Source organism: Schistocerca gregaria, chromosome 7, assembly GCF_023897955.1.
Source record: "Schistocerca gregaria isolate iqSchGreg1 chromosome 7, iqSchGreg1.2, whole genome shotgun sequence".
NCBI classification, from domain to species: domain Eukaryota; kingdom Metazoa; phylum Arthropoda; class Insecta; order Orthoptera; family Acrididae; genus Schistocerca; species Schistocerca gregaria.
Genome location: NC_064926.1, coordinates 160068942 through 160087953, shown reverse-complemented (window position 1 = coordinate 160087953; position 19012 = coordinate 160068942). Strand labels below are relative to the sequence as shown.

The window sequence follows — 19012 nt, the reverse complement described above, 5'->3', positions numbered from 1 at the left end:
TTGTGTTACCCTACAACGTTGGTCCTCAGTGGCACCCTCCAGTATCATGAAACTCTTCCCCTGATTTCGTAACACATCTCACAACCCCAGTTCTTCATTTATTAAGTATTGCTTCAAGTCCCTTTTTTAAATAATTAATTTCAATAGTATACTGTACATTGAAAACATCATTGCATAGAACCGAGGCATAAATTCAACTGTGTAAGGAGACCGTTTGTGAGACTATTGTGGAGAAAGTAGTTATTATCCTGTGTTCATAAATGACATTTAAGAAGTCAATGCTGGTGGAGAGAGGTCAGATACAGAATAAATGGTGTTACAACGAGTCAATCAGTGTCAGTTAAACGCAAAAGAAGCCATTGTTGGTCTGTGCTGAGTCTTACACTTTTGGTTAACCTATGAAGGTAGGTTTCAATAAGCTGTGGATCCCGACCGACAAATTCCTCGTATTGCCAGTGCGTAGAAAGTTTCCCAAGTTAGAATGATAGGTCGGAACTGCAGAACATTCTGTAGTTCTTTCTTTCAGGAGTGCTAGTTCTGCAATGTTCGCAGGAGAGCTTCTGTAAAGTTTGGAAGGTAGGAGACGAGGTAGTGGCAGAAGTAAAACTTTGAGGAGGGGGGGGGGGGGGGGGGGAGGGGTAGGTGATTTGTGCTTGGGTAGAATACTTGCCCGCGAAAGGCAAAGGTCCAGAGTTCGAGTCGCGGTCCGGCACACAATCTGAGAGGAAGTTTCATATCAACGCACACTCCGCTGCAGAGTGAAAATCTCAATCTGAATACGCAACAATCTTATAAAAGGAAGACAATAATTTTGCTATAAATCATCTCGCTCGACATGTTGTTGTTATTGTTGTTGTTGTTGTTGTTTTTGTCTTCAGTCCTAAGACTGATTTGATGCAACTCTCCATGCTACTCTATCCTGTGCAAGCTTCTTCATCTCCCAGTACTTCCTGCAACATACATCCTTCTGAATCTGCTTAATGTATTCATCTCTTGGTCTCCCTATACTATTTTTACCCTCCACGCAGCCCTCCAATGCTAAATTTGTGATCCCTTGATGCCTCAGAACATGTCCTACCAACCGATCCCTTCTTCTTGTCAAGTTGTGCCACAAACTCGTCTTCTCCCCAATTGTATTCAATACCTCCTCATTAGATACGTGATCTAACCATCTAATCTTCGGCATTCTTCTGTAGCACCACATTTCGAAAGCTTCTATTCTCTTCCTGTCCAAACTATTTATCGTCCATGTTTCACTTCCATACATGGCTACACTCCATACAAACACTTTCAGAAACGACTTCCTGACACTTAAATCTGTACTCGATATTAACAAATTTCTCTTCTTCAGAAACGCCTTCCTTGCCATTGCCAGTCTACATTTTATATCCTCTCTACTTTGACCATCATCAGTTATTTTGCTCCCCAAATAGCAAAACTCCTTTACTACTTTAAGTGTCTCATTTCCTAATCTAATTCCCTCAGCATCACCTGACATAATTCGACTACATTCCATTATCCTCGTGTTGCTTTTGTTGATGTTCATCTTATATCCTCCTTTCAAGACACTATCCATTCCGTTCAACTGCTCTTCCAAGTTCTTTGCTGTATCTGACAGAATTACAATGTCATCGGCGAACCTCGAAGTTTTAGTTTCTTCTCCATGGAATTTAATTCCTACTCCGATATTTTGTTTTGTTTCCTTCACTGCTTGCTCAATATACAGATTGAATAACATCGGGGAGAGGCTACAACCCTACGTCACTTCCTTCCCATCCATTGCTTCCCTTTCATGTCCCTCGACTCTTATAACTGCTATCTGGTTCCTGTACAAATTGTAAATAGCCTTTCGCTCCCTGTATTTTACCTCTGCCACCTTTAGAATTTGAAAGAGATAGAGGTAACTAATGTAAGAAAAGTATTAGACGTAATGCGGGACCCAAAGGGATCTAAATGAAAACTTAAACAGGATTAAGTTTGAATGTTTGTGATCGAGGACTTTGCCTGTTATATTTGTACATCCACCGGAAGACAGATTACTGAGCTACATTACTCACATAACGCGGTGTGTGCGTTGCAACGCAACACCAGGAGCCGGCGTGCAGGCAGCAGGTGGTGGGTTGGAGTACTCACGTAGTTGTCGCGCAGATCGTCGTGCGTTCTCTCCACGCCGTCGTCCAGCACGACAACGCGGACCCCCCTGCCGGTGACGCCCGCCGCGTACACAGGCAGCACGTGTAGGTCCAGCTTGGGCAGGTCTGGCCGCGTGCGGGTGTCCCTCTGTGGAAGAATTATGATCGTCAGTGCTGACGTAAAGCCACGAAATACACTGCCTCTTCAGAAGTGTCTAGACACCTGCTACTGGACAACAGTGTGGGATGTATCCACCCTTCTCGTTTGTGTCGGGTCCAACTCATCTGGGAAAAACTTCAGCGGGTTGTCCGAATGTCTGTGGAGAAACGGCAGCTCAGTCTTTCTCAAGATACGAAATCAGAGAAGGTACTGATACAGGACGCGATGTCCACGTTCTAACTGATCGTAAAGGTTTAGATCAGGACTCTGGGTAGGCTAGCCCCATTTAGGAATATTAATCTCCACAAATCACTGCCTCAAAAATACCGCTTTATGATGGGGCATTTTCATGCTGAAACAGTCACCACCGACTCTGCACTGTTCTCTTGCTGTATGCAGTACACAGTGTTGTAAACAGTCAGCTTGTCCTTTAGCATTTAGCGTTTCTTGCAGCGCAATAAGAGAACCACGCCATAACGTTGGAAGACACCCCCCTACCGTAACACAATCTCCTCCGCACTTAACTCTTGGCGCCTCAACTGAAGACAGATAACGTTCTCAAGGAATTTTCCAAACTAAAACTTCTCCATCGAACTGTCTCTGGGTACTCATATCATTTGTTTCCAGTCATCCATTGTCTTTTGGATTACTACACAGCCGGCTGCGGTGGCCGTGCGGTTCTAGGCGCTTCAAAAAATCGTTCAAATGGCTGTGAGAACTATGGGACTTAACTGCTGAGGTCATCAGTCCAATAGAACGTAGAACTACTTAAACCTAACTAACCTAAGGACATCACACACATCCGCACGGCCAATCTGGCCGGGTTCTAGGCGCTTCAGTCCGGAACCTCGCGACTGCTACGGTCGCAGGTTCGAATCCTGCCTCGGACGTGTGTGATGTCATTAGGTTAGTTAGGTATAAGTACTTCTAAATTCTGGGGGACTGATTACCTCAGATGTGAAGTCCCATAGTGCTCAGAGCCATATGAACCATTTTGAATTACTACTCAAATTTGTAACTTACGTGGAGCAGCTTTGTCAGTATACCACATTCTTTTTTAATTCCCTATGCACAAACATTTTGCTAGCTGGAAGTCTGGTAGCACTTCGGTACTCGCAAGTGATTCCTTACGCTGATTCCATGCGCTTTTTAACCATCACTCTCTCGGTCATGGGTGTAAGTGTCGTTCTTAGAGTAAGTTAGTTTAAGTTAGATTAAGTAGTGTGTAAGCCTAGGAACCGATGAACTCAGCGGTTTGGTCCCATAGAACCTTACCACAAATTTCCAAAAAATTAATACCCCTCTCCGCAGTGCTGGACAGTTCCTGTCCTTCGGCGCATGATGTCTGCCAGGTCTTTGTTTATCAGTCGTTGCTCTTCCGGTTTCCCCTTCACAATCAAATCAACAGCAGTCGACTTTTGCACCTTTAGAAGATTTGAAATGTCTCTGATGGAACTGTTAATCAGATGACATCCAGTGAGTCACTGATCCAATGTGCTTTTAACGCTTCGCTACTGACAACACAACAATGCTCACCTCCTTTTACACTGAAATTACAATTAAATCAATACCATTATCTGCTGATGGGCGTTGATACACATCAACGGGGACAGTTGAAAATGTGTGCCCCGACTGGGACTCGAACCCAGGACCTCCTACTAACATGTCAGACGCTCTATCCATCTGAGCCACCGAGGACTCAAATTGCTCTGAGCACTATGGGACTTAACATCTATGGTCATCAGTCCCCTAGAACTTGGAACTACTTAAACCTAACTAACCTAACGACAGTACACAACACCCAGCCATCACGACGCAGAGAAAATCCCTGACCCCGCCGGGAATCGAACCATGGTACCCGGCCACCGACGGCACAGAGGACAGTGTGACTGCAGGGATTTATCGCTGGCAGGCTCCGCGTGAGACCCACATTCTCAAATTATAGTTCACACACTACACTCGTAGTGCCCCTGTCGTTATATCCATTACTCGCGGCATCACTTCACCGAGTCCCGTAAGAGTTCAGGCAAATCGTGTGCATTGACACTGAAGAAGGTTCAAATGGTTCAAATGGCTCTGAGCACTATGGGACTCAACTGCTGTGGTCATTAGTCCCCTAGAACTTAGAACTACTTAAACCTAACTAACCTAAGGACATCACACACATCCATGCCCGAGGCAGGATTCGAACCTGCGACCGTAGCAGTCGCACGGTTCCGGACTGCGCGCCTAGAACCACGAGACCACCGCGGCCGGCTGAAGAAGGTCATCGGCCGGTTAGCCTTAAACGATATGAAGATGACATCTGCTTTTTCGGATACGTCCGAAAGAAAAGATGCCATCTTCATATCCTATTATACTGGCTAGTACGCCTCCGGTGACATCTAGTGGTAAGTTCTGCATTGCATGAGGTGTTCAGATATTTTTCCTGCAGTTTATATGTCGGACCGAGGATCGAGGTAGCAGACTTGGGGCCTCAGCACACCAATTCATAAACGGTATGTAACTGATCTCTCATGTATATGGTGGAGTGGACATGTAAGCAACATGCTGTTATTGTGACAGCTTATTGCTAATTACATCTTAGTAGCATTAAACACACTTTATAGCTGCGTCCACGCAACGAAGCAAATCATTGGGTTGTCAATGTTCAAAAGATCTCACAAAACTATCAAAACACATGTAACATCATTCGTAAATTACTGTGTGTTTCAAAAATAAAGACAAGGGTTTAAACGCTTTGTAGCATTTATTACGTTCAACTTATAATTACACTACAAGCCATTAAAACTGCTGCACCAAGAAAAAATGCAGACGATAAAAGGGTATTCATTGGGCAAACATATTATACTAGAACTGACATGTGATAACATGTTCACGCAATGTGGGTGCATAGATCCTGAAAAATCAGTTCCCAGAACAACCACCTCTGGCCGTAATAACGGCCTTTATACGCCTGGCCATTGAGTTAAACAGAGCTTGGATGGCGTGTACAGGTAAAGCTGCCCATGCAGCTTCAACATGGGAATCACAGTTCATCAAGAGTAGTGACTGGCGTATTGTGACGAGCCAGTTGCTCAGCCACCACTGACCAGACGTTTCCACTTGGTGAGAGATCTGGAGAATGTGCTGGCCAGGGCATCAGTCGAACATTCTCGGTATCCAGAAAGCCCGTACAGGACCTGCAACATGCGGTCGTGCATTATCCTTCTGAAATGTGGGGTTTCGTAGCGATCGAATGAAGGATAGCGCGACCGATCGTAACACATCTGAAATGTAACGTCCACTGTTTAAAGTGCCGTCAGTGCGAACAAGAGGTGACCGAGACGTGTAACCAATGGCACCCCATACCATAACGCCGGGTGATACGACAGTATGGCGATGACGAATACACGCTCCCATTGTGCGTTCACCATTATGTCGCCAAACACGGTTGCGACCATCATGATGCTGTAAACTGAACCTGGATTCATCCGAAAAAAAATGACGTTTTGCGATTCGTGCACCCAGGGACGTCGTTGAGTACACCGTCGCAGGCGCTCCTGTCTGTGATGCAGCGTCAAGGGTAACCGCAGCCATTGTCTGCGGGCTGACTGTCCATGCTGCTGCAAACGTCGTCGAACTGTTCGTGCAGATGGTTGCTGTCTTGCAAACGTCCCCATCTGTTGACTCAGGGATCGAGAGATGGCTGCACGATCCGCTACAGCCATGCGGATAAGATGCTTGTCAGAATGAGATTTCACTCTGCAGCGGAGTGTGCGCTGATATGAAACTTCCTGGCAGAATAAAACTGTGTGCCGGGCCGAGACTCGAAATCGGGATCTTTGCCTTTAGCGGGGAAGTGCTCCACCAACTGAGCTACCCAAGCGAACCTTGCAGAACTAGCACTCCTGGGGGATGTTTGTAGAATGGCTGTTGCTGTCGCTAAGCCATGTCTCCGCAATATCCTTCCTTTTAGGAGTGCTAGTTCTGCAAGGTCCGCAGGAAGCTTCTGTAAAATTTGGAAGGTAGGAGACGAGGTACTGGCAGAATTAAAGCTGTGAAGACGGGGCGTGAGTCGTGCTTGGGTAGCTCAGTTGGTAGAGCATTGCCCGCGAAAGGCAAAGGTCCCGAGTTCGAGTCTCGGGCTGGCACTCAGTTTTAATCTGCCAGGAAGTTTCAAGATGCCTGTCATCTCGACTGCTAGTGATACGAGGCCTTTCGGATCTAGTACGGCGTTCCGTATTACCCTCCTGAACTCACCGGTTCCATATTCTGGTGCCAGTCATTGGATCTCGACCAAAGCGAGCAGCAATGTCGCGATACGATAAACCGCAATCGCGATAGGCTACAATCTGATCTTTATTAAAGTCGGAAATGTGATGGTACTCATTTCTGCTCCTTACACGAGGCATAACAATAACGTTCCACGAGGTAACGCCGGTCAACTGATGTTTGTTTATGAGGAATCGGTTGGAAACTTTCCTCATGTCAGCACGTTGTAGGTGTCGCCACTGGCGACAACCTTGTGTGAATGGTCTGAAAAGCTAATCATTTGCATATCACTACATCTTCTTCCTGTCGGTTAAATTTCGCGTCTGTAGCCCATCATCTTCGTGGTGTAGCAATTTTAATGGCCAGTAGTGTATTTAAATCACTTCTGATTTGCAGTCTCCACATGAGTACAGCCAGTAACGTGCATACACCCTGCTCCGATTTCCATACGTTTAACGGTGTTACCAGTACACGACGATATAATAATTTCCCAGTTTAAAAATAGAAACCTTTTGGTAGTGAGTAAATCCGAAATATTTTCATTTTAGTGCAAGCAGTATGTTAAGAAGCTCTTTCTCCTATGATGAATTCCTCTTTGCAGCGCACCATAATTTTTGGCAACGTCTGCCAAGAAATTAGTTGGTTCAGATTCGATCTACTAGTTTAGAAAGAAAGGCGAAGTTTTTTACGAATTTTCTTGCATAGCATTTTAAAGTGAGAGGTAACGATACCGTAATAATAGTCACATTTTTTAAATCTTATGTAACATTATTGTGCGGTGGTATACCCACGACAGAAGTCGGCGAAATGGTCAGTCATATCTTCCGAAGGACATGGTGCAATTATCCATCCGGCGGCTAGCGAAAATAATGATATTCTTTTGTTACAACAAACAGTGTGATGTTGCTAGGCAACGATCACTTAGTTCGTTACAGCGCAGTGAGTCCATCCGTGATGCTGGTCTCCGTTCGCTGGGTTATTACAGCGGCTCAGGTACGTCTACTGCCCAGAAAGCTTCATCATTACGTTTCAGTTATGTTTACTAAATCAAATTTAGTTCATGAACGCTTCATTTCCACCGTAGTCAACCGAAAGTTCGAAACGGTTGTGAGGCATTGTTTTTACCACATTACTCACGTTGCATGCAGATGGCAGCGCACATTTATGAGACTCTATACGCACTGGAAAGAAAATTGTCGATATTTCTTCACTTTTTTTCTCTCTCTCTATCTTTCGCTCTTTATCTTCTTAAAAGATCAAGGTTCGAAAAGAGAGAAATTCAGGATGACAGCTGAACAACAATATCTGAATTGTGTCAGATTCTGAACAACCGGTTTACGTATGTTATGCGTCAAAATAGTTCTTGATGTGTGAAACTTTGTTTAATACACGGTTGTTTTATCCTTATGAGCAGCTAACTATTACCGCTCACGGCATCCACAGATATGGACGCCACTGCATGTAGGGTTTGTTTAGGAAGGTTTTATGGGTCAGGTGCATTAATCGTAATCCTGTGTTAATAACTGGTGTGATGCCGACAACATTAGCTTCAAATGAATTTGTGTGTGTGTGTGTGTGTGTGTGTGTGTGTGTGTGTGTGTGTGCGTGTGTGTGTGTGTGTGTGTGTGCGTGTCAATGTGTGCATGTGCGTCCAATATGTGAAACCGAATGTAGTATAAACCATTAGAATACTATATGAGGAAATGTGATAGCAGGTTTCAATGGAAGTATTAAATAATGAATGTTTAATTTAGACAAGGTAATAAAGTAAATATAAGGTTTGTGGCATGCATATTCGAAGATACGCCGCTCGTATGATTGATTTAAGAGAAGGCAATTCAAGAAAAAGTAATGTTCTGGGGAAACTTACTTCCATGCTATAACTAGTGGCCAGTAGTTTTCCCGATGAGCGATATCGACTGTGTATTTATGAGTTGCAAGTAGATTAGGTATTGTATCAACAAATTAAGATTCCATTTATTTTTTCAGATTTGATGCTACAGTGTTCAACTACTTTTTTTTTTGGATGACAACTTTGTTCCTCCAAGACTGTATAATTACTGAGAATAATGCTTATTTATATGAATCTATTGGCGAATTACACGTGTAGAGCTATTTTCAAGTGCTTTCTACGTGTGCAAAAACGCAAACGTGCGTCACACGACACTCTGATTGTAGAGCGCTCTTGACCTCAAACAAATGCCTCTCATAGGACATTCAAAAATACGATAGCCATGGCTACAAAGAATCAACCATACGTTTTTAGTACGCTTTCCGGCGAATGGAATACACCCTGTACTTTTTCGTGGAATTTTGTGTTTTCTGACACCAGTACTACGAAGCAATAACGTAGTTGATTATGCGTGGTCATGACTCCCCTACTGTCGAATGTGAAATGACGTCCCTTTGCATACGACGATAACCACCATATCTTTTGAATATCATCAGACGCACGTTTATTGTTATTCAGTTTTAAGAGCATTCGAAAGTGTTACTTGATATGAAGTTGGTCAATAATGTTACATACATGTATGCTATTACCTGTAATTGGACAGTATTTTAGAGCAATGCTATAGCCTAATAGCAGTTTTTGTACTGATAAAACGATTGTAGGTGTTCTGAAAATTAGCTGTTAAAAATACGCAACATTAGTAAATAATGAACTCATATGCTGGAGGTGCGGATTGTAAGATCTCAGCTCCCATTGTTTTCTACCTTTACGATGCTGTTCTCTCTTGTCTTGGGATAAATTATTTATTGTTACTACGTTGTAGAAAATAACGACTTTTTTCTATCATGGAATACTGCGTCATTGCGTTCATATTCAGATGGTAACTGTTGTTGACTATGAAGGAACATGACAGTTACCTATGGAATAATGGAGCTGCAGTAATCGGTATTACAACTGCTCCTTTGTGTGCCCTGGTGAACTGACCTTAACTTAATTTTTTTTTATGGGACTAACATTCTTGACTGTAAAAAAGCTGTAATGTCCAATCTGTCTACCGAATTTAATAGTTTCGTAGATAAATGTAACAACATGTAGCTCGTCAACTGGTGTCTGTCCTGTGCGTTGAGAACTTTCCTCGCGAAAGCAGGGCATTTTCTCTCACTGTTTTCCTGAGACTGAAGTCACTAGGTAAATATTTGTTTGTTGTCACTCTGAATAGGCAAATTTTTATGTATTAATTAATCTGACATTAATGTACAAATGCTTTTTACCTGCGAAATTGGAGATGAACCATTAGAAAATCACGATCCTGCTTAAAGGGGTTCATGGTCTCGTTTTCCCGTTGACAGTAACAAATTAACATGTACTTAAAAGTATGTCAAAGCAAATTATGGATACCTATAAATGTCTCCTAAAATTACCAAACTGGGTTATTTATGATTAATTCTGTGTTTCGTTGTGAGAAACCTAAAGTTTTTGAAGAAAAAAAAAATACAACCTGGGCTTCAATTCTAATTTCCTAATTACGTACCTTATTAGCAACGCTGTTTTCTGTGAACGTTTTCCGTGTGAAAAATTATGTTTAATTAGTAGAGGAGGTCTCATATTAAAATTCTACTTCTTGAAAGTCTTTCTTGTTTCAATGGCTTAAAATCAACCCTTCTCATGAAGAATGCCCAGTATCGGTTGTGAGGCTTGGAAAAAGCGGTGTAGTTAATACTTGGAACAAATGTGTGTATGATTAGGATTTAGTCTGCCGTAATTCATACATACAGTAGCAAGAAAACTAGCACCAAGCCTATACACTGAAACAAAAATTCTTAGAACGCTAGTGCTATTTGCATGTAGGTCGGTTAACGGAATTTTCACACATTTTTTCGATCTGACATTCCGTCTGATCCGATGGAAAGTCATTGTGGCTGCTACCTGTTCATTTACAAACTATCATCACTGGTCAAAATGGTTCAAATGGCTCTGAGCAGTATGGGACTCAACATCTGAGGTCATCAGTCCCATCGAACTTAGAACTACTTAAACCTAACTAACCTACGAACATCACACACACCCATGCCCGAGGCAGGATTCGAACCTGCGACCGTAGCGGTGGCGCGGCTCCAGACTGAAGCGCCTAGAACCGCTCGGCCACTGCGGCCGTCTGAGAGTGTGTCTTGGCAGTTCAAAAGTTTTAATTTATATTGATACTGATTCCTGTTAGTTAATTATATAGATTTTTTCATTTACAGGAGGCTGATGAAAAAATAATATTACAGTTCCATTTCTGAAAAGTAGTTATCTACAAATTTTGTTATTTAATATGTTGCTTTAAAGTTGTTTTCGTTCCTTTTATCAGTAATTACATATGAATATTACTTAGAGAAGTGGTAGATCATTTTTACCAACATTATATTAAGACTTCAGCAGGAACCAGAATGATAGACCACTGAATAATTTAAAACGCCTTTCTGCTCAAACGACATTGACGCTCTAATTTGACTGATGCGTCTAATTTGAAACCAGTGTGTGCAAAATCTGGTGTGATACTCGGAATGACTACATATAGTTCAGAGTCGTAATTTCTTGCAACACAGTGCATTTTAGAAACAAGCATACTCATCTTAGTCTTGACACGAACCAATATTTCTTCTGCGCCGGAACTCCTGGCGAACAGTATTTACCAGAGAGTTCTGCGGTGAAAATGACATTCTATGCCTGCCCGAGGTGGCTGAGCGGATCTAGGCCTTACAGTCTGGAACTGCGCGACCGCTACGGTCGCAGGTTCGAATCCTGCCTCGGCCATGGGTGTGTGTGATGTCCTTAGGTTAGTTAGGTTTAAGTAGTTCTAAGTTCTAGGGGAGTGGTGACCTCAGAAGTAAAGTCCCATAGTGCTCAGAGCCATTTCTTGATATTCGATGGATTTTTGTGATGGGTCTGAATTGCTTCATTTCTGTGTGTTCAGATGGTTAATTTTATACAGAAATATGCATATGTTTATAAGAGGATATAAACGTACCGTGTCTCCCTTCCATGACGGAATAATTTCGAACTGGAGTTCTACGACATCAGCATGAACATTCTTCTGTCCACAAAACAGCGGCTGTCACATCGTGCCACGCAATCAAGATGATTATTCTTGGCCTGGCTGTCAGTGACGCGATCTAAATCTCTTATAATATCAATGATAAGTTTGTGTGCAACGTCAGTTTGCTCAAAAGTAAGATAACAGTTTTGTACCATGCTCCACGAAAAATGTAAACATATTAGCCTTTCATTGTGTCAGAGTTTGTGAGAACAACCAACAATTGAACAACTGGTGACATTTGACTACATAATGCACACAAATCTGGCTATGTTGACTTGTATTTGCAAGTATACAGTGACGTACAGAAGTCTTGGGATAATTCCTAATATCGTTTCGTAACTTCTTTTGCCTGGTGTAGTGCAGCAACTCAACGGGGCGTGGATTAAACAAGTCGTTTGAAGTCTCTTGCAGAAATATTGTGCCCTGCTGCCACTGTGGTTGGTTTTCCTTGCTACTGCAAGAAATGACTTCGTGTTAATGCTTAGCTTAGACCTTATGATAATCGTATCAACATGTAGAAAATGATTTACAGTCTTCATCTCTTCCTTTGTCATAAGGTTCAAATGGCTCTGAGCACTATGGGACTTAACTTCTGAGGTCATCAGTCCCCTAGAACTTAGAACTGCTTAAACCTAACTCACCTAAGGACATCACACACATCCATGCCCGAGGCAGCCCTAGCGGCCGCGCGGCTCCAGACTGTAGCGCCTAGAACCGCTCGGCCACTCCGGCCGGCCTTTGTCATAAGGTTTCACGATTTCCCTTGTCGCCGTTACGTGGCAGTTTCTGAGTAACCAGAATGCCACCACTGATAGCACTTTTACAGGAAATTCTGGCAGCTTTGCATTTATAATTACGTGGTCTGGATGTGTTCTAATGTCTCAGTTTTGATTCGTTCGACCGAAATGAGTCTCAAATCTCCCAAAATGCTTTCAGACATACCAGAACAACTGTGACATGTCACACGTGTATGTCCCTTACTAGTATACTTGAAACTCGGATAGCCGTACACAGTACGACTCGCGTTCTGAACCGTTCGGCTGCGGGTGGCCAGCCGAGAGTGTCAGGTCGCCTCATTATCGACACCGTGCTCTCGGAACTCGATAATCTCGCAGACAGCACTCTCGCTACTCAGTCCCGCTTACGAGAACGAGCGGTAATACGGCCACAGCTGACGGCTTCTAATATCAATTACCAACGTATTGTAGTATCTTGATGTCGAAAATTGTGTGCATATTTACGGTTAGATATTAAACATTATCGGTGAGAGAGCTGATGTCCTTACTTCGTCCCACGCTGCTGTTACCAAATTTCATACAAAGTCCTCTGTTTTTCATTAGACAAAGGAGATTGCTAATGTAGTGAAGAAGTTTAGTGTGTAACTCTGTCTTCTTGAATAGTAACCAAAGGTCAGCTGCATCATTAGCATTCTCAATATCCCTGTAAACCTCTATTAGGGACTTGTTGTTTCCGAGGCAAAGCTGGATATCTGTAATAAGTTGTGCTAGTGTTTCATAGGTTCCGCTATCTTTGCAGGAGCCCACCTGCCCATTCTGTAACAGACCGTTATATTCGTACTGGCATTTTGCCCTGCGTTTTATTACTGTCCCTAACATCTCCAGCAAGCATGAATGTTGTGCAATAGCTTTGTATTACGACAATTCATACAGGAATTTTCCAGGCTTCAAAACTGCAATGAACTCACGCTGTCTGCAGTCCATCCGGATGTTCTACACAGACCCAGGACTCGTCTGCGAAAACGACATGGTGCCACAGTTGTGCCCCATATCGTCATTGGGCGCACCACTGTTTCCAGGTCTCTCGACGCTGCCCTCGCAAGGAAAGACGCGACCTAGGTTGCCGTGCCGAAAGTGGTGGCGTAGACGCCGTCGCACTGTCCATGTGTGTAATTGGCTAAGAACAAGCCCTTTGTCTGCCCCATTGTAAGGACGTTGCTGTACAAGCCTGCACGGCCATGTTAACAATACGTCAGTGCTCTCGGGCGCTAGTTGCTTGGAGCTATGCAGATACTGCATAGCGAGTATGGCCTCCTGAGTCCACTGACCCGTATTCGCGTGGAAGTCGTGGGATTCCGACCAACGAGAGAAGCAATTTCGTCGAGCGATAGACAGACAAACAACTTCGAATGCAATTCGTGAAAGACTAGCCCACTATGTAAACTTGACTTACAAACGAAGTGTACTTGGTGTTATCCTTACCTAACCTGTGTGACTGAGCTGAAACGATAGTCATTTGCATATCCAAGCATTTAATGCACTCCATTCCGATTTGACATTTTTTGCATGCTGTCTTGAAGATGTCGCAGTTTTAAGGACCAGAAGTGTGTATCTAATAGCGCCTTCGATAAATGTGACAGCTTGAAGCTGAGTATAGCATGGAAGCTAATTTTAAAGCACGTGCAGTATTCGCTAGCACGAGTCACAGCCAGTGACCAAGTACCACACTAATATAAGGACGAAGCCAGTGACCACATGTCAGTGAATCAGCAACTGAAAATGGCTGAAAGTTCGTGGAAGTACAAGCACTTACGGTAGAGGGATTTGACTGGTAAACTGTCTTTTCTAAGGGTGCTGTCAGAATGTGCGAGCAACAACGAATCAGCTGTGTAAATAACCACTACACGTACAGAATAAAAGAGAGTGTACTGAGAAATTTCTGTCTTCTGAAAGGATGCAATTTATGACAATGTAAATAAAGCTACAAAACATGTTCGAATGATGACCCTATCATTTTAACAGGAATATACTTCAGGTGTGATATGGGGCAATAGCCTACAGTAACTATCAGTCGACGGACCGTCACGACAGTGGAACAGACATACCTTTTAAAACTGATCACTTACAAAACCATTTGTGTGTGTATAATAATTATATTTAAAGAACGACATCATGGACCCATAAATAACTGTATATTTATATATAGACAATCAGTTTCAGACGAACGAACGTCTTCAAGTCTCCTAAATACGTATAAAAATATATAAGAAACATTACATGTAAAAAGAGACATACATGAGGGCTAAAATGTCATTGATAATTGCATATTCCCACGTATGATGGCAATCTAGGTCATATGGCGTAGCAATCGATATGACGTGGTTGTCGTTTATCTAGAGCTAAAACAACCCATTACGTTATAATAGGCGTAATTATTTTACGGTAATTGTTTCGATGTTCTATCTGTAACTGCACTAGTATGCCAAAACATTGACAGTAATGTGGTTACAGGCTAATACAGTGGGACGTATTCTTTAATGACCTCTCATTTGTCTTCCACACAGTTACAATTGCACCGTTATTCCAGTGCATCATTCAGTCCGACCGCATTGTTTGGACCCATTAATCGCGCACGTAATTATCGAAATATAGTCGATACTGTAGATTACATGCGAAGTTCTGATGCTCGTAAAGTGGCATTTACATCACAGGACACAGCTGCATTTCATGAGAAAATTACTTAAATTTTTACTCTGAAACAGATTACCTAGTATATTTGTTAACAGCGAATTTGTGCCAAGCGAACTGATGCAGTGCTGGAACACGATTTTGGTATTGCGTAATAGTAGTTCAAATCTAGGCTCGGTCATTTTCTTTTGAATACTTCCCTTCTGATGAATGACGGATTAGTCTCTTCGACTAGGTGTCAATAATTCAGTAAAAGCTGCTAACACTTCTCATGTGATCATCCGTTATCTTTGGACCGTTTATCTCGAGAGTAAAACCACAAATAATTTTGTGATAAATACGTTCTTGAACTATTGGCATTTCTTTCAGACTAGGAGAACGGACGGAAAGAGGTCAATTTCGTTTCCCTTGCTCTAATAGGAAGTAGCGTAGAATGGAAAGGCCCACAGACAGCTACACTGTATGATCAAAAGTATCCGCCACTCCAATGTAATGGGGAATTGACGACTAGCTGTCACGAAAGGTCTACCAGCCAGTGTAAAATGAGGCTGTAGTATTATGTTATCAGTATAGAGGCAGTAACAGCAGAATGGTTCTACCAGGAGAGCTAACAGACTACGAATATGGACTAGTCATTGGATCTCACGTGAGTACCAAGTCTATCAATGCTATTTCAACCCTCTAAAAGCTACCCAAGTCGACTATTAACGATATGATAGTGAAGTGGAAAGGCGAAGGAACAGCCACAGCTAAACCAGGATCAGCAGACCTACGTACAGACGCATGGTCACCATAAACCATTGCGGAGAGTGGTTGTACGAAACGAAGCCGCAAAAAATCAGCATAAGAAATCAGTTCAGAGTTTCAGTGTGGTTCCAACAGTCCAATCTGGAAGAAGTTGAAAAGAATGGGGTACAAAGTTCGAGCAGCTCCTCATAAGCCAAGCTAAGTGACACTCGAGTTGGTGTAAACAGAAACGCCACTCTACTGTCGATGACTGTAAACGATTGATTTAGAGTGATGGATGACATTACCAAAGCCGACAATCCGATGGAAGGGTTTGGGTTTGTATTGGCGAATGCCTGTAGAACGTTATGTGCCCTCACGTGTAATGCCAACAGAGAGGTGAGAGGAGGTTGTGGTACGATATAGAAGTGTTTTTCCTCGTTGGGGCGTGGTCCTCTTATTCAGCTTAAGAAAACGCAAAATGCTGAAAGATATTAATACATTTTACATCACTGAGTACAGTGGAGGAGTAGTGCGCAGACGATAATTATTTATTTCGGTACGAAAAAAGCGCAAACGGCCTTGCCGCAGTGACAAGAGTGGTTCCCGTCAGATCACAGAAGTTAAGCACTGTCGTACTTGGCTGGTAGTTGGATGAATGACCGTCTGATCTGCCGAGTGCAGTTGGCAAACGGGGTGCACTCTGATTTTGTGAGGCCAGTTGAGGAAATATTTGATGTGGTAATAACAGATCCGGTTACTGAAACTGACAAAGGCCGGGAGAGGTGTGTGCTGTCCTCATGCCCCTTCATATCCATATCCAGTAACGCCTGTAAGCTCAGAATGACACGGTGGTCGGTCGGTACCGTTGGGCCTTCGAAGCCTGTTCCGATGGAGTTTAGTTTAGTTTTAGCACGAAAAAAGCACCCTGTCATAAGGAAGGATCTGCGACGCAGTTGTTTATGCACAATAGCAAACCTAAAATGGTTTGCCATGCCCCGAGTCCTGACCTCAGCCCAATGGAACGCCTTTGGGATGAGTTAAAATGTTGAGTTGGGTCAATACCCCAGAGTCCAATGTCACTGCCTTCTCTGTCTTCGTCTCTCAAAGGAGAATGAGCTGCCATTCTACCACACACATTCAGACACCTCATTGTAAGTGCCCCCAGTAAAGTTAAAACCGTCGTAAAGGCGAAAAGTGGACATACCCTATATTAATGTCCGCTAATAAGTGTCTGGATACTTCCCAAAATATACTATGTTATCAAAAGTATCCTGATACCGCCAAAAACATACGTTTTTCGTATTAAGCGCACTGAGCTGCAACCTACTGCCAGGTACTTCATATAAGCGGCGTCAGTAGTCTTTAGACATCGTGAGAGAGCAGAATGGGACGCTCCACGTAACTCACGGACTTAGAACATGATCAGGTGATTGGGAGTCACTTGTGTCATACGTCTGTACACGATATTTCATCCCTAAGTCCACTTTTTCCGATGTGACAGTGAAATGCAAACGTGAAGGGACACGCACAGTACAAAAACGTACAGACCGACATCATCTGTTGACTGAAAGAGACCACCGACAGTTGAAGGGGATCGTAATATGTAATAGGCAGACATCTATACAGACCATCCCACAGGAATTCCAAACTGCATCAGCATCCACATCAAGTACTATGACAGTTAGCCGGGACGTGAGGAAGCTTGGATTTCATGGTCGAGCGGCTGCTCATGAGCCACACATCGCGCCGGTAAATGCCAACCTACCCCTCGCTTGGTTTAAGGAGCGTAAAAATTGGCGATTGAACAGTGGAAAAACGTTGTGTGTGGAGTGATGAATCACGGTACACAACGTGGCGATTCGATGGCATGGTGTGGGTATGGCGAATGCCCGGTGAACGTCATCTGCCAACGTGTATAGTGCCAACTGTAAAATTCGGAGGCGGTGGTATTATAATGTGGTTATGTTTTATATGGAGGGTCTTGCACCCCTTGTTGCTTTGCGTGACAGTATCACAGCACAGGCCTACATTGATGATGTGAGCACTTTCTTTCTTTCGACTGTTCAAGAGCTGTTCGGGGATGGCTATTGCATCTTTCAACACGATCGAGTACCTGTTCATAACGCACCGCCTGTGGCGGTGTTGTTACTAGACAATAAGACCCCTGTAACGGACTGGCCTATACAGAGTCCTGGCATGAATCCTACAGAATACCTTCGGGATGTTTTGGAATGCCGACTTCGGGCAGGGCCTCACCTACTTACATCGATACCTCTCCTCAGTGCCGCACTCCGTGAAGAATGGGCTGCCATTCCCCAAAAAACCTTCCATCACCTGATTGAACATAGCAGTATTACCGATGGAGGGCGCCACGACATTGTAAGTCATTTTCAGCCAGGTGACCAGATACTTTTAATCACATAGTGTATAAAGTGGATCAGCAAATCAGGAGAATTTGATTATTTGGAGGATTGCAAGAAGTTAGTAATCCATAGTCTATTTAAGAACACAGTCCGACAAAACTGTGAAGTACACAGAAACCATGGTGAGATGTCAATCTAACTACGTAAACGTTCACGGCATCAGAGAGTATGTAAATGATTGGAGCTGCAGTTCTCTGTGATGGGGAAACGGCCTCAATAGTCCATTACTGTTGTTAGTGTTCAGCTTATTACCATGCCCCATATGTTATATAAAGTGGATGAAAATCATCAGGTGTTGAGCGATCACTGTGACGGACACAGAGATGGTGGTTACTTGTGTGAGGCAGGGTGATCAGCACCTGGCGGAATTTGAGGACAGGGGTATCATTGTGAGTCTACATTTGGCCACCTGATCGAATCTTGAAATATCCAGATTTGTGGGGCATTCGCATGCGACAGTGACCATTTGGTGATCTGCATGGGAACGTGAGGGCAGGTACACTCCTTGTACAGGTTGTATCGAGCGCTTATGACTACCACAAGAATATGTCGTCAAGCACATTCCGCACGCTTCATATCTACTGCTGCTGTCCCCGCAACATTGTGTGTATCCGGCACCATTGGTGGGAGACCAGCATCAGTTGGACAAGAGAATTACCGTCACATGTATACGCTGCCAGTAACACTATAACACAAACGTTGGATTAGCAGTGGTGTCAGTACCAGGAAGTGCGAGCTGCTGATAATGACAGTGATGAACCGCGGTTCCACAGTACCATGAATCACTAGGTCCCTGTTGTCGACGATATGGTGGTGACCTGGGGAGAGGTCCTGTTCTTCCAATGTTTTGGAGAGGCGC

General features: G+C 43.4%; 1 protein-coding gene and 1 non-coding gene across 3 annotated transcripts in view; one reads left to right on the top strand and one right to left on the bottom strand.

Moving 5' to 3' along the window:
• The window catches only part of LOC126281373 (neuroendocrine convertase 1-like), a 435322-nt gene that overhangs the window by 151700 nt on the left and 264610 nt on the right, over positions 1-19012 (bottom strand). For both annotated transcript variants that reach the window (XM_049980291.1, XM_049980290.1), the window contains exon 5: positions 2134-2280. In XM_049980291.1, coding sequence (XP_049836248.1) covers positions 2134-2280 — 147 coding nt within the window. The remainder of the gene's footprint in view (positions 1-2133; positions 2281-19012) is intronic.
• Positions 6353-6426, top strand: Trnas-cga (transfer RNA serine (anticodon CGA)). The gene has a single exon. It is a non-coding gene; the product is annotated as a tRNA-Ser (tRNA).